General features: G+C 45.3%; 1 protein-coding gene across 1 annotated transcript; it reads left to right on the top strand.

Moving 5' to 3' along the window:
- The first annotated feature begins 11,005 nt into the window (after positions 1–11,005).
- LOC123096647 (cytochrome P450 94C1-like) lies at positions 11,006–12,703 on the top strand. The gene has a single exon (XM_044518408.1). It carries the CDS (start codon positions 11,086–11,088, stop codon positions 12,589–12,591), a length of 1,506 nt encoding a protein of 501 aa, XP_044374343.1. The 5' UTR covers positions 11,006–11,085; the 3' UTR covers positions 12,592–12,703.
- Positions 12,704–12,975: the final 272 nt, after the last annotated feature.

The raw sequence follows: 12,975 nt of genomic DNA, 5'->3' as shown, positions 1-12,975 counted from the left end.
ACGGAGCCAAAAACCTAATTCCACCGCCGCAACCTTCTGTACCCGTGAGATCCCATCTTGGGGCCTGTTCGGAGCTCCGCCGGAGGGGGCATCGATCACGGAGGGCTTCTACATCAACACCATAGCCTCTCCGATGAAGTGTGAGTAGTTTACCTCAGACCTTCGGGTCCATAGTTATTAGCTAGATGGCTTCTTCTCTCTTTTTGGATCTCAATACAATGTTCTCCCCCTCTCTCGTGGAGATCTATTCGATGTAATCTTCTTTTGCGGTGTGTTTGTTGAGACCGATGAATTGTGGGTTTATGATCAAGTTTATTTATGAACAATATTTGAATCTTCTCTGAATTCTTTTATGTATGATTGGTTATCTTTGCAAGTCTCTTCCAATTATCAGTTTGGTTTGGCCTACTAGATTGATCTTTCTTGCAATGGGAGAAGTGCTTAGCTTTGGGTTCAATCTTGCAGTGTCCTTTCCCAGTGGCAGTAGGGGCAGCAAGGCACGTATTGTATTGTTGCCATCGAGGATAACAAGATGGGGTTTATATCATATTGCATGAGTTTATCCCTCTACATCATGTCATCTTGCTTAAAGCGTTACTCTGTTCTTATGAACTTAATACTCTAGATGCATGCTGGATAGCGGTTGATGTGTGGAGTAATAGTAGTGGATGCAGGCAGGAGTCGGTCTACTTGTCTCGGACGTGATGCCTATGTACATGATCATACCTAGATATTCTCATAACTATGCTCAATTCTGTCAATTGCTCAATAGTAATTTGTTCACCCACCGTAAATACTTATGCTCTTGAGAGAAGCCACTAGTGAAACCTATGGCCCCCGGGTCTATTTTTCATCATATTAATCTCCCGACAACAAGCTATTTCCATTGCCATTTTTATTTTGTTTACTTTACTTTGTAGCTTTATCATAAAAATACCAAAAATATTATCCTATCATATCTATCAGATCTCACTCTCGCAAGTGACCGTGAAGGGATTAACAACCCCTTATCGCGTTGGTTGCGAGGATTTATTTGTTTGTGTAGGTGCGAGGGACTCGTGCGTGGCCTCCTACTGGATTGATACCTTGGTTCTCAAAAACTGAGGGAAATACTTACGCTGCTTTACTGCATCACCCTTTCCTCTTCAAGGGAAAACCAACGCAGTGCTCAAGAGATAGCAAGAAGGATTTCTGGCGCCGTTGCCGGGTTCTCTATGCACAAGTCAACATACCAAGTACCCATCACAAACCTTTATCTCCCGCATTACATTATTTGCCATTTGCCTCTCGTTTTCCTCTCCCCCACTTCATCCTTGCCGTTTTATTCGCCCTCTCTTTTCTGTTCGCCTCTTTTTCGCTTGCTTTTCGTTTGCTCGTGTGTTGGATTGCTTGCTTGTCACGAGGGCTCAAGATAATACTAAATTTTGTGACTTCACCAATACCAACAACAATGATTTCCTTAGCACTCCGATTGCTCCTCTTACCGATACTGAATCTTGTGAAATCAATGCTGCTTTGTTGAATCTTGTCATGAAAGATCAATTTGCCGGCCTTCCTAGTGAAGATGTCGCTACCCATCTAAATAGCTTCGTTGATTTGTGTGATATGCAAAAGAAGAAAGATGTGGATAATGATATTGTTAAATTGAAGCTATTTCCTTTTTTGCTTAAAAATCGTGCTAAAGCTTGGTTTTCGTCTTTGCCTAAAAATAGTATTGATTCTTGGAATAAGTGCAAAGATGCTTTTATCTCTAAGTATTTTCCTCCCGCTAAGATCATCTCTCTTAGAAAAGATATTATGAATTTTAAGCAACTTGATCATGAACATGTTGCACAAGCTTGGGAGAGGATGAAATTAATGATACGTAATTGCCCTACTCATGGTTTGAATTTATGGATGATCATACAAATTTTTTATGCCGGATTGAATTTTGCTTCTAGAAATCTTTTAGATTCGGCCACGTGAGGCACTTTTATGGAAATCACTTTAGGAGAAGCTACAAAACTCCTATATAATATTATGGTTAATTATTCTCAATGGCACACTGAAAGATCTACTAATAAAAAAGTGCATGCGATAGAAGAAATTAATGTTTTGAGTGGAAAGATGGATGAACTTATGAAATTATTTACTACTAAGAGTGTTTCTTCTGATCCTAATGATATGCCTTTGTCTACTTTGATTGAGAATAATAATGAATCTATGGATGTGAATTTTTTGGTAGGAATAATTTTGGTAACAACGCGTATAGAGGAAACTTTAATCCTAGACCGTATCCTAGTAATTCCTCTAATAATTATGGTAATTCCCACAACAATTCTTATGGAAACTTTAATAAGATGCCCTCTGAATTTGAGACTAGTGTTAAGGAGTTTATGATTTCACAAAAGAATTTCAATGCTTTGCTCGAAGAAAAATTGCTTAAAGTTGATGATTTGGCTAGGAACGTTGATAGAATTTATCTTGATGTTGGTTCTTTGAAACTTAGATCTATTCCACCTAAGCATGATATCAATGAGTCTCTCAAAGCCATGAGAATTTCCATTGATGAGTGCAAAGAAAGAACCGCTAGGATGCGTGCTAAGAAAGATTGCTTTGTGAAAGCGTGTTCTTCTAGTTTCTATGAAAATAAAGATGAAGATCTAAAAGTTATTGATGTGTCCCCTATTAAATCTTTGTTTAGCAATATGAATCTTGATAATGATGGGACTGAATATGATCCACCTTTACCTAGAAGGCGTTCCAAAAATTCGGAGTTTTTAGATCTTGATGCAAAAATTGGTAAAAGTGGGATTGAAGAGATCAAAACATTAGATATTAATGAACCCACTATTTTTGATTTCAAGGAATTCAATTATGATAATTGCTCTTTGATAGATTGCATTTCCTTGTTGCAATCCGTGCTAAATTCTCCTCATGCTTATAGTCAAAATAAAGCTTTTACTAAACATATCGTTGATGCTTTGATGCAATCTTATGAAGAAAAACTTGAGTTGGAAGTTTCTATCCCTAGAAAACTCTATGATGAGTGGGAACCTACTATTAAAATTAAAATTAAAGATCGTGAATTCTATGCTTTGTGCGATTTGGGTGCTAGTGTTTCCACTATTCCCAAGACCTTGTGCGATTTGTTAGGTTTCCGAGATTTTGAGGATTGCTCTTTAAACTTGCACCTTGCGGATTCCACCATTAAGAAACCTATGGGAAGAATCAATGATGTTCTTATTGTTGCAAATAGGAACTATGTGCCCGTAGATTTTATTGTTCTTGATATAGATTGCAATCCTTCATGTCCTATTATTCTTGGTAGACCTTTCCTTAGAACGATCGGTGCAATTATTGATATGAAGGAAGGGAATATTAGATTCCAATTTCTATTAAAGAAAGGCATGGAACACTTCCCTAGAAAGAAAATAAAATTACCATATGAATCTATCATGAGAGCCACTTATGGATTGCCTACCAAAGATGGCAATACCTAGATCTATCCTTGCTTTTATGCCTAGCTAGGGGCGTTAAACGATAGCGCTTATTGGGAGGCAACCCAATTTTATTTTTAGTTTTTTTTTTGCTTTTTGCTTCTGTTTAGGAACAAATCTTTGATCTAGCCTCTGGTTAGATGTGTTTTTATGTTTTAATTAGTGTTTGTGCCGAGTTAAACCTATAGGATCTTCTTGGATGATAGTTATTTGATCTTGCAGAAAATTCCAGAAACTTTCTGTTCAGAAAATAATTGTTAAAAATCACCAGAACGTGATAAAATATTTATTCCAATTGATGCTGATCAATAAATAAATTGTCTAGGTCTTACTATTTTGGCTGAATTTTTGGAGTTCCAGAAGTTTGCGTTAGTTACAGATTACTACAGACTGTTCTGTTTTTGACAGATTCTGTTTTTCGTGTGTTGTTTGCTTATTTTGATGAATCTATGGCTAGTAAAATAGTTTATAAACCATAGAGAAGTTGGAATACAGTAGGTTTAACACAAATATAAATAAAGAATGAGTTCATTACAGTACCTTGAAGTGCTGTTTTGTTTTCTTTCGCTAACGGAGCTCACGAGATTTTCTGTTAAGTTTTGTGTTGTGAAGTTTTCAAGTTTTGGGTGAAAGATTTGATGGATTATGGAACAAGGAGTGGAAAGAGCCTAAGCTTGGGGATGCCCATGGCACCCCCAAGATAATCTAAGGACACCGAAAAGCCAAAGCTTGGGGATGCCCTGGAAGGCATCCCCTCTTTCGTCTACTTTCATAGGTAACTTTACTTGGAGCTATATTTTTATTCACCACATGATATGTGTTTTGCTTGGAGCGTCTTGTATGATTTGAGTATTTTCTTTTTAGTTCACCACAACCATCCTTGCTGTACACACCTTTTGAGAGAGACACACATGATTCGGAAATTATTAGAATACTCTATGTGCTTCACTTATATCTTTTGAGTTATATAGTTTTTGCTCTAGTGCTTCACTTATATCTTTTAGAGCACGGTGGTAACTTTCGTTTTATAGAAGCTATTATTCTCCCATGCTTCACTTAGATTATTTTGAGAGTCTTAAATAGCATGGTAATTTGCTTAAATAATCCTAATATGCTAGGTATTCAAGACTAGTAAAAACTTTCTTATGAGTGTGTTGAATACTAAGAGAAGTTTGATGCTTGATGATTGTTTTGAGATATGGAGATAGTGATATTAAAGTTGTGCTAGTTGAGTAGTTGTGAATTTGAGAAATACTTGTGTTTAAGTTTGCAAGTCCCGTAGCATGCACGTATGGTAAATGTTATGTAACAAATTTGAAACATGAGGTGTTCTTTGATTGTCCTCCTTATGAGTGGCGGTCGGGGACGAGCGATGGTTTTTTCCTACCAATCTATCCCCCTAGGAGCATGCGCGTAGTGCTTGGTTTTTGATGACTTCTAGATTTTTGCAATAAGTATGTGAGTTCTTTATGACTAATGTTGAGTCCATGGATTATACGCACTCTCACCTTTCCATCATTGCTAGCCTCTTCGGTACCGTGCATTGCCCTTTCTCACATTGAGAGTTGGTGCAAACTTCGCCGGTGCATCCAAACCCCGTGATATCATACGCTCTTTCACACATAAACCTCCTTATATCTTCCTCAAAACAGCCACCATACCTACCTATTATGGCATTTCCATAGACATTCCGAGATATATTGCCATGCAACTTTCCACCGTTCCGTTTATCATGACACGTTCATCATTATCATATTGCTTTGCATGATCATGTAGTTGACATAGTATTTGTGGCAAAGCCACCATTCATAATTCTTTCATACATGTCAGCTCGTGGTTCATTGCATATCCCGGTATACCGCCGGAGGCATTCATATAGAGTCATACTTTGTTCTAGTATCGAGTTGTAATCTTTGAGTTGTAAATAAATAGAAGTGTGATGATCATCATTAATAGAGCATTGTCCCAATAAAAAAAGAGAAAGGCCAAATAAAAAAAGGAAGGCCCAAAAAAGGGACAATGCTACTATCCTTTTTCCATACTTGTGCTTCAAAGTAGCACCATGATCTTCATGATAGAGAGTCTCTTGTTTTGTCACTTTCATATACTAGTGGGAATTTTCCATTATAGAACTTGGCTTGTATATTCCAACAATGGGCCTCCTCAAGTGCCCTAGGTCATCATGAGCAAGCAAGTTGGATGCACACCCACTTAGTTTCTTTTGTTGAGCTTTCATATATTTATAGCTCTAGTACATCCGTTGCATGGCAATCCCTACTCCTTGCATTAACATCAATCGATGGGCATCTCCATAGCTCATTGATTAGCCTCGTTGATGTGAGACTTTCTCCTTTTTTGTCTTCTCCACATAACCCCCATCATTATATTCTATTCCACCCATAGTGCTATATCCATGGCTCACGCTCATGTATTGCATGAAGGTTGAAAAAGTTTGAGATTACTAAAGTATGAAACAATTGCTTGGCTTGTCATCGGGGTTGTGCATGATGAGAGCATTCTTGTGTGACGAAAATAGAGCATGACTAAACTATATGATTTTGTAGGGATGAATTTTCTTTGGCCATGTTATTTTGAGAGGACATAAGTGCTTAGTTAGTATGCTTGAAGTATTATTATTTTTATGTCAATATTGAACTTTTATCTTGAATCTTTCGGATCTGAATATTCATACCACAATTAAGAAGGATTACATTGAAATTATGCCTAGTAGCATTCCACATCAAAAATTCTGTTTTTATCATTTACCTACTCGAGGACGAGCATGAATTAAGCTTGGGGATGCTTGATACGTCTCCAACGTATCTATAATTTTTGATTGCTCCATGCTATATTATATTCTGTTTTGGACATTATTGGGCTTTATTATACACTTTTATATTATTTTTGGGATTAACCTATTAACCGGATGCCCAGCCCAGAATTGTTGTTTTTTGCCTATTTCAGAGTTTCACAGAAAAAGAATATCAAACGGAGTCCAAACGGAATGAAACCTTCGGGAACGTGATTTTCGGAACAAACGTGATCCAGAGGACTTGGACCCTACGACAAGAAAGCTACCAGGAGGGCACTAGGTAGGGGGGGCGCGCCTACCCCCCCCCCCCAGGCGCGCCCTCCACCCTCGTGGGCCCCCACTTTGCTCCACCGACGTACTTCTTCCTCCTATATATACCTACGTACCCCCAAACTACCAGATACGGAGCAAAAACCTAGTTCCACCGCCGCAACCTTCTGTACCCGTGAGATCCCATCTTGGGGCCTGTTCCGGAGCTCCGCCGGAGGGGGCATCGATCACGGAGGGCTTCTACATCAACACCATAGCCTCTCCGATGAAGTGTGAGTAGTTTACCTCGGACCTTCGGGTCCATAGTTATTAGCTAGATGGCTTATTCTCTCTTTTTGGATCTCAATACAATGTTCTCCCCCTCTCTCGTGGAGATCTATTCGATGTAATCTTCTTTTGCGGTGTGTTTGTTGAGACCGATGAATTGTGGGTTTATGATCAAGTTTATCTATGAACAATATTTGAATCTTCTCTGAATTCTTTTATGTATGATTGGTTATCTTTGCAAGTCTCTTCGAATTATCAGTTTGGTTTGGCCTACTAGATTGATCTTTCTTGCAATGGGAGAAGTGCTTAGCTTTGGGTTCAGTCTTGCGGTGTCCTTTCCTAGTGACAGTAGGGGCAGCAAGGCACGTATTGTATTGTTGCCATCGAGGATAACAAGATGGGGTTTATACCATATTGCATGAGTTTATCCCTCTACATCATGTCATCTTGCTTAAAGCGTTACTCTGTTCTTATGAACTTAATACTCTAGATGCATGCTGGATAGCGGTTGATGTGTGGAGTAATAGTAGTGGATGCAGGCAGGAGTCGGTCTACTTGTCTCGGACGTGATGCCTATGTACATGATCATACCTAGATATTCTCATAACTATGCTCAATTCTGTCAATTGCTCAATAGTAATTTGTTCACCCACCGTAAATACTTATGCTCTTGAGAGAAGCCACTAGTGAAACCTATGGCCCCCGGGTCTATTTTTCATCATATTAATCTCCCGACAACAAGCTATTTCCATTGCCATTTTTATTTTGTTTACTTTACTTTGTAGCTTTATCATAAAAATACCAAAAATATTATCCTATCATATCTATCAGATCTCACTCTCGCAAGTGACCGTGAAGGGATTGACAACCCCTTATCGCGTTGGTTGCGAGGATTTATTTGTTTGTGTAGGTGCGAGGGACTCGTGCGTGGCCTCCTACTGGATTGATACCTTGGTTCTCAAAAACCGAGGGAAATACTTACGCTGCTTTACTGCATCACCCTTTCCTCTTCAAAGGAAAACCAACGCAGTGCTCAAGAGGTAGCACCGGTAACTTCATCATCACCGTCGCCACGCCGTCGTGCTGACAGAACTCTCCCTCGCCCTCAACTGGGTCAAGAGCTCGAGGGACGTCATCGATTTGAACGTGTGCTAAATGCGGAGGTGCCGTGTGTTCGGTGCTTGGATCGGTTGGATCGTGAAGACGTTCAACTACATCAACCGCATTACTAAACGCTTCCTCTTTCGGTCTACGAGGGTACGTGGACACACTCTCCCCGCTCGTTGCTATGCATCTCCTAGATAGATCTTGCGTGATCGTATGTAATTTTTTTGAAATACTGCGTTCCCCAACACAGAGACCACCATAGTGCGGCCCGAAACAATTTTATCGCCGCCGCAAGTCTTTGTTCTTCCATGATCCCATCTGGAAACCTCCACCGATACTCCGCCGGAGGGGGAATCAATCATGGAGGCCATCTTCATCAACATTGTTGCCTCCATGATGATGTGTGAGTATTTCCCACAGGACCTACGGGTCCATAGCAGTAGCTAAATGTCTCTCTCTCTTCCTTTTCGATCATCAACGCAATGATCTCTTCGAATATCTATTCGATGTAATCTTTGTTGTGTGTTTGCTAGGATCCGATGAATTGTGGGTTTACGATCAGATTATTAATTCAAAGTAATTGAGTCTTTTCTGAGATTTAGTATGTTTGATTTTATAGCCTTGTATTTCTCTCTGATCTATCTATCTCTTTTGGCCAATTAGATTGATTTATCTTGAGTGGGAGAGGTGCTTGGTTGTAGGTTCAATCTTGTGGTGTCCTTACTCTGTGATAGGAGGAGTTGCAAGGCATGTATTTCTATTGTTCCTGGTAAGGGTAAAACGATGGGGCTCCAACTTATTTTTTGCTCTTGCTTTGTCTACATTATGCCATAATGCATCAAGCATTACTCCGTTTGTTATGAACTTAATACTTCAATATGCATGTTGGATAATGGTCGAGGGGTGGAGTAACAGTAGTAGATTTAGTAAGATTAACGTTCTACTTGTCTCAGACGTAATACCTATGTATTGATCACCGCCATGAAGAATCATCATAACTACGCACTATTCTATCAATCGCTCAACAATATTTTTTTACCCACCGTACTATGCTCATGAGTGAGATGCCTCTAGTGAACGCTATGGCCCCGGGTCCATTCACTTTATATTTACTAAAACCCTTAAAATACTTGCTGCAATTTATTTACTTTTATTTTCCTTTTTTATTTATCTATCTACCACTATGATATTTAATCCTTGCAATTAACGAGTACAAGGGAATTGCAACCCCTTTGCCCGCGTTGGGTGCAAGTATTTGTTTTGTGTGTGTGCAGGTACTGCTTACATTTGTTTGTGTGGTGTCTCTTACTGGTTCAATAAACCTTGGTTCTTGACTGAGGGAAATACTATATGCACGCCATGACACACCCTAACACACCTAAGCTCCACGACAACGCCCTCAGGAGGGGAAACAAAGCTAAGCATCGTTGTCGCATAGTTCGAGACGGACATGGGTCTTCACCCAAAATCCTTGGCACGGAGAGGGGAACCACAACGTCATCCTGAAGAAGATAGCGACATCGTGGGTGACATCACCATCAGTGCCAAAGCACAGAACTTTCACTCAGCAGCTCATCGGTGGCACCTAGGACAACCGCGACAAGTACATGCCTCCAGATCTAGATTTGGGCAACGCCCTCCCAAGGACAGAGAGCAAGCTCGAGCCACCCCCACTACACCCCTCCCCGCCCACATGATGAAGAGGCATAGCCACCACCGCCGCCATAATGCTCGTCGGAGAGCCAATCATGAGGACTGCCATCCTGGGACGCCGTCCCAGTACCCATGTCCCGAGACACCGCCAACCGTCCGCATCACAACGCACCACCCACGGTGGGAAAAGCGGAAAGCACCTCCTTCCACTCCTAGCCAGGCATCAACCATCGGGTCGGGGCCAACGCCTCCACGGTAGGAGGCGTCCACACCTGCATACCCAACCAGCCCCGATGGGCCAGAGGAGAGGAACACAATTGAGTGGCCACCGACTGTCGCCTTTGAGCAAGCCCGACCCAAGCCCTCTGGCCGTTGCCTAGGCAAGCTCGCACGACACCACGCCTGTGCCCATCAGCGCCAATCCGACCGACGACATTGCCGCGCCACGGGAGCCCGACCTGGACCGACGCCACCACCGAGACATCAAGGAAAGCACAACGCAGAGGCTTGCACCAGCGCGGACAAGCCAGTCCCCGAACCCGCGAGTCAGCGGATGTCGTCCATGACCTCTGCCCCAAACTATGTCGCCCCATCACACGCACCCCGAACACCGACAACCTGGATCACACCACCGCCACTGCAGTCGCGCCACCCAAACCAACCTACCGTCCGAACAACCATTCCTGTCATCCCCCAGCCACCACCGACCAGATCTGGGCAAGAAAACCAGATCTGTTGCATTGTCGGCAGTAGTAGGGGTCTAGATCAGGGCTAAACCGCCGCCAAAGCCACCGCCAGGTCACCCCGCTACCACACCCCCTTGCAAGGACCACGTCGGGGCCGCTCCCAACACCCCGCGCCGCCCGCCATGGCTGGCGGCCAGAGAAATGCAAAACGCCACCAACAACTGCGTGTGTGTGTGTGTGGGGGGGGGGGGGGGGGTGGTTTGCTAGTAAATGGGACAAGGGGGGGGGGGGGAGCGACTTTGGAGGACTTCGGTGGTGATGTTTTTTGGAGCTTTTTTCTCTGGCAAGTACCCCAGACAAAACAAAACGATGATGCGAGTATGATTAAAAAATGTCAAAAAAATGTGACTATGATTAAAATCTAACGGAATCAACTGCGTTATTTTTTTGTAAGATTCAGGCGACTGCTAGCGGTAGCAGCCCTTGTATCATGGGGTTCGGTGCTGTTCTTTTTTTGTTTTTTTAGAGGGGTTCGGCGGTGATTTGTTGGTCGTACTCGTACGTACCTTGGACAAGTTTTGGGGAGCTGCGCAGGGATGGTATGAGCTGTGCACACACTAATAAATGGCAGGGAACCAAGTTGTTTAAGATTTGGCGCACGTGTGGCATGTGCTTCCTCCCCCTCCACCCACATTATATACGCACACGCCTCCTCGACTCCCCACACCCAAAATAAGATCACATTTTTTTGCTCTTCCCTTCTCCAATTCAAGGAGCCGGGGCAGCCACGGACGCCGCCACGGGCACGGGCATGGAGGAGCTGTCATGGTGCGCGCGGTGCGCCGGCCTGGCATTCCTTGTCTTCTCCGTGTGCGTGGTGGCGCTCGGCGCGGCGCTCTTCCTCGCCCGCCGGTGGCCGTGGTGCAGCTGCCACGTCTGCCGCTCGTACCTCACGGGGTCGTGGGCGCGGGACTTCACCAACCTCGGCGACTGGTACGCACACCTGCTCCGCTGCTCCCCGACCGGCACCGTGGCCGTCCACGTCCTCGGCTGCACCATCACCGCCAACCCGGCCAACGTCGAGCACATGCTCCACACCCGCTTCGACAACTTCCCCAAGGGGAAGCCCTTCGCCGCTGTCCTCGGCGACCTCCTCGGCGGCGGCATCTTCAACGTCGACGGCGACGCCTGGCGCCACCAGCGCAAGATGGCCAGCCTCGAGCTCGGCAGCGTCGCGGTGCGCTCCTACGCGTACGGCATCGTCGCCGAGGAAGTGGAGGCGCGCCTCCTGCCACTGCTCGCCGACGCCGCCGACAATGGCAGGGTGGTCGACCTCCAGGACGTGTTCCGGCGCTTCGCTTTCGACACCATCTGCAAGATCTCCTTCGGACTAGACCCGGGCTGCCTCGAGCTCGACATGCCCATGTCCAAGCTCGCCGCCGCGTTCGACACCGCCTCGCGGCTATCCGCCATGCGCGGCGCGGCGGCGTCGCCCCTGGTGTGGAGGGTAAAGCGGCTGCTGAACGTCGGCTCCGAGAGGGAGCTCAGGAAGTCCATCCGCCTCGTCGACGAGCTCGCGGCGGCCATGATAAGGCAGCGCCGGAAGCTGGGCGTCGCCGGGAGCCACGACCTCCTGTCCCGGTTCATGGCCTCGGAGGCGCACGGCACCGCCGTCGACGACAAGTACCTCCGCGACATCGTGGTCAGCTTCCTCCTCGCCGGACGCGACACGGTGTCCTCCGCGCTCACCACCATCTTCATGCTCCTCTCCAAGAACCCCGCGGTGGCGGCCGCCGTGCGCGCGGAGGCCGCCGCCGGCGAGAAGACAAGGACAGCGTCGAAGACCACGTACGAGCAGCTCAAGTCCCTCCACTACACCCACGCGGTGCTGCACGAGAACATGCGGCTGTTCCCGCCGGTGCAGTTCGACTCCAAGTTCTGCGCCGCCGACGACGTGCTCCCGGACGGCACGTACGTGACCGCCGGGGCTCGCGTGATGTACCACCCCTACGCCATGGGGCGCATGCCCCGCATTTGGGGCGACGACTGCGAGAAGTTCCGGCCGGAGCGGTGGCTGACGGGCCCCGGCGGGACGTTCGTGCCGGAGAGCCTGTACAGGTACCCGGTATTCCAGGCTGGGCTCCGCGTGTGCCTCGGCAAGGAGCTCGCCGTGATGGAGATGAAGGCGGTGAGCGTGGCCGTGGTGAAGCAGTTCGACGTGGAGGTGGTTGGGCACAAGGGCGCCGTGCCCAGGTTCGCGCCTGGTCTGACGGCGTCCATCAGCGGCGGGCTCCCGGTGAGGGTCAGGCGCGTCTAGAGACATGTTGAGTACTGTGGTAGCTACTAGCTAGACTCTGTCTCTGTACTGTACATAGGGATATTATAAGAGCAGAAATTAATGAGAAGGGAAGTTGTTTGTGGCGACAAAAGAAGAGGAGAAATTTCTTCATATCTGTTTCCAGAAAAGAAGAAACAATTGGTGGTGTTACTCCACCGTAAATAAAACATCCGCCATTAAAACAGGGCTTGAGGTTGAGCTCCATGGTATCATAGTTTAGATGCAAACATGAGCCGCAGGTTAGCCTTTCAGTGCAGCCTGGACGAGGAATCTGAGCATAATGAACATTTGATTCGAGCAGGGCATGGGGGATCTGTCATGCCTGGTTGTTTTGCCGGGAAGAAGCAAGGTAGAGCCGCTGCA

This window comes from Triticum aestivum, chromosome 4D (genome assembly GCF_018294505.1).
Source record: "Triticum aestivum cultivar Chinese Spring chromosome 4D, IWGSC CS RefSeq v2.1, whole genome shotgun sequence".
NCBI classification, from domain to species: Eukaryota; Viridiplantae; Streptophyta; class Magnoliopsida; order Poales; family Poaceae; genus Triticum; species Triticum aestivum.
This window is presented reverse-complemented; position numbering and strand designations above follow the sequence as displayed.

Bases quoted from the DNA above. Each gene is read 5' to 3' on its own strand.
- LOC123096647 (XM_044518408.1), top strand. From the start codon at position 11,086: ATGGAGGAGCTGTCATGGTGCGCGCGGTGCGCCGGCCTGGCATTCCTT.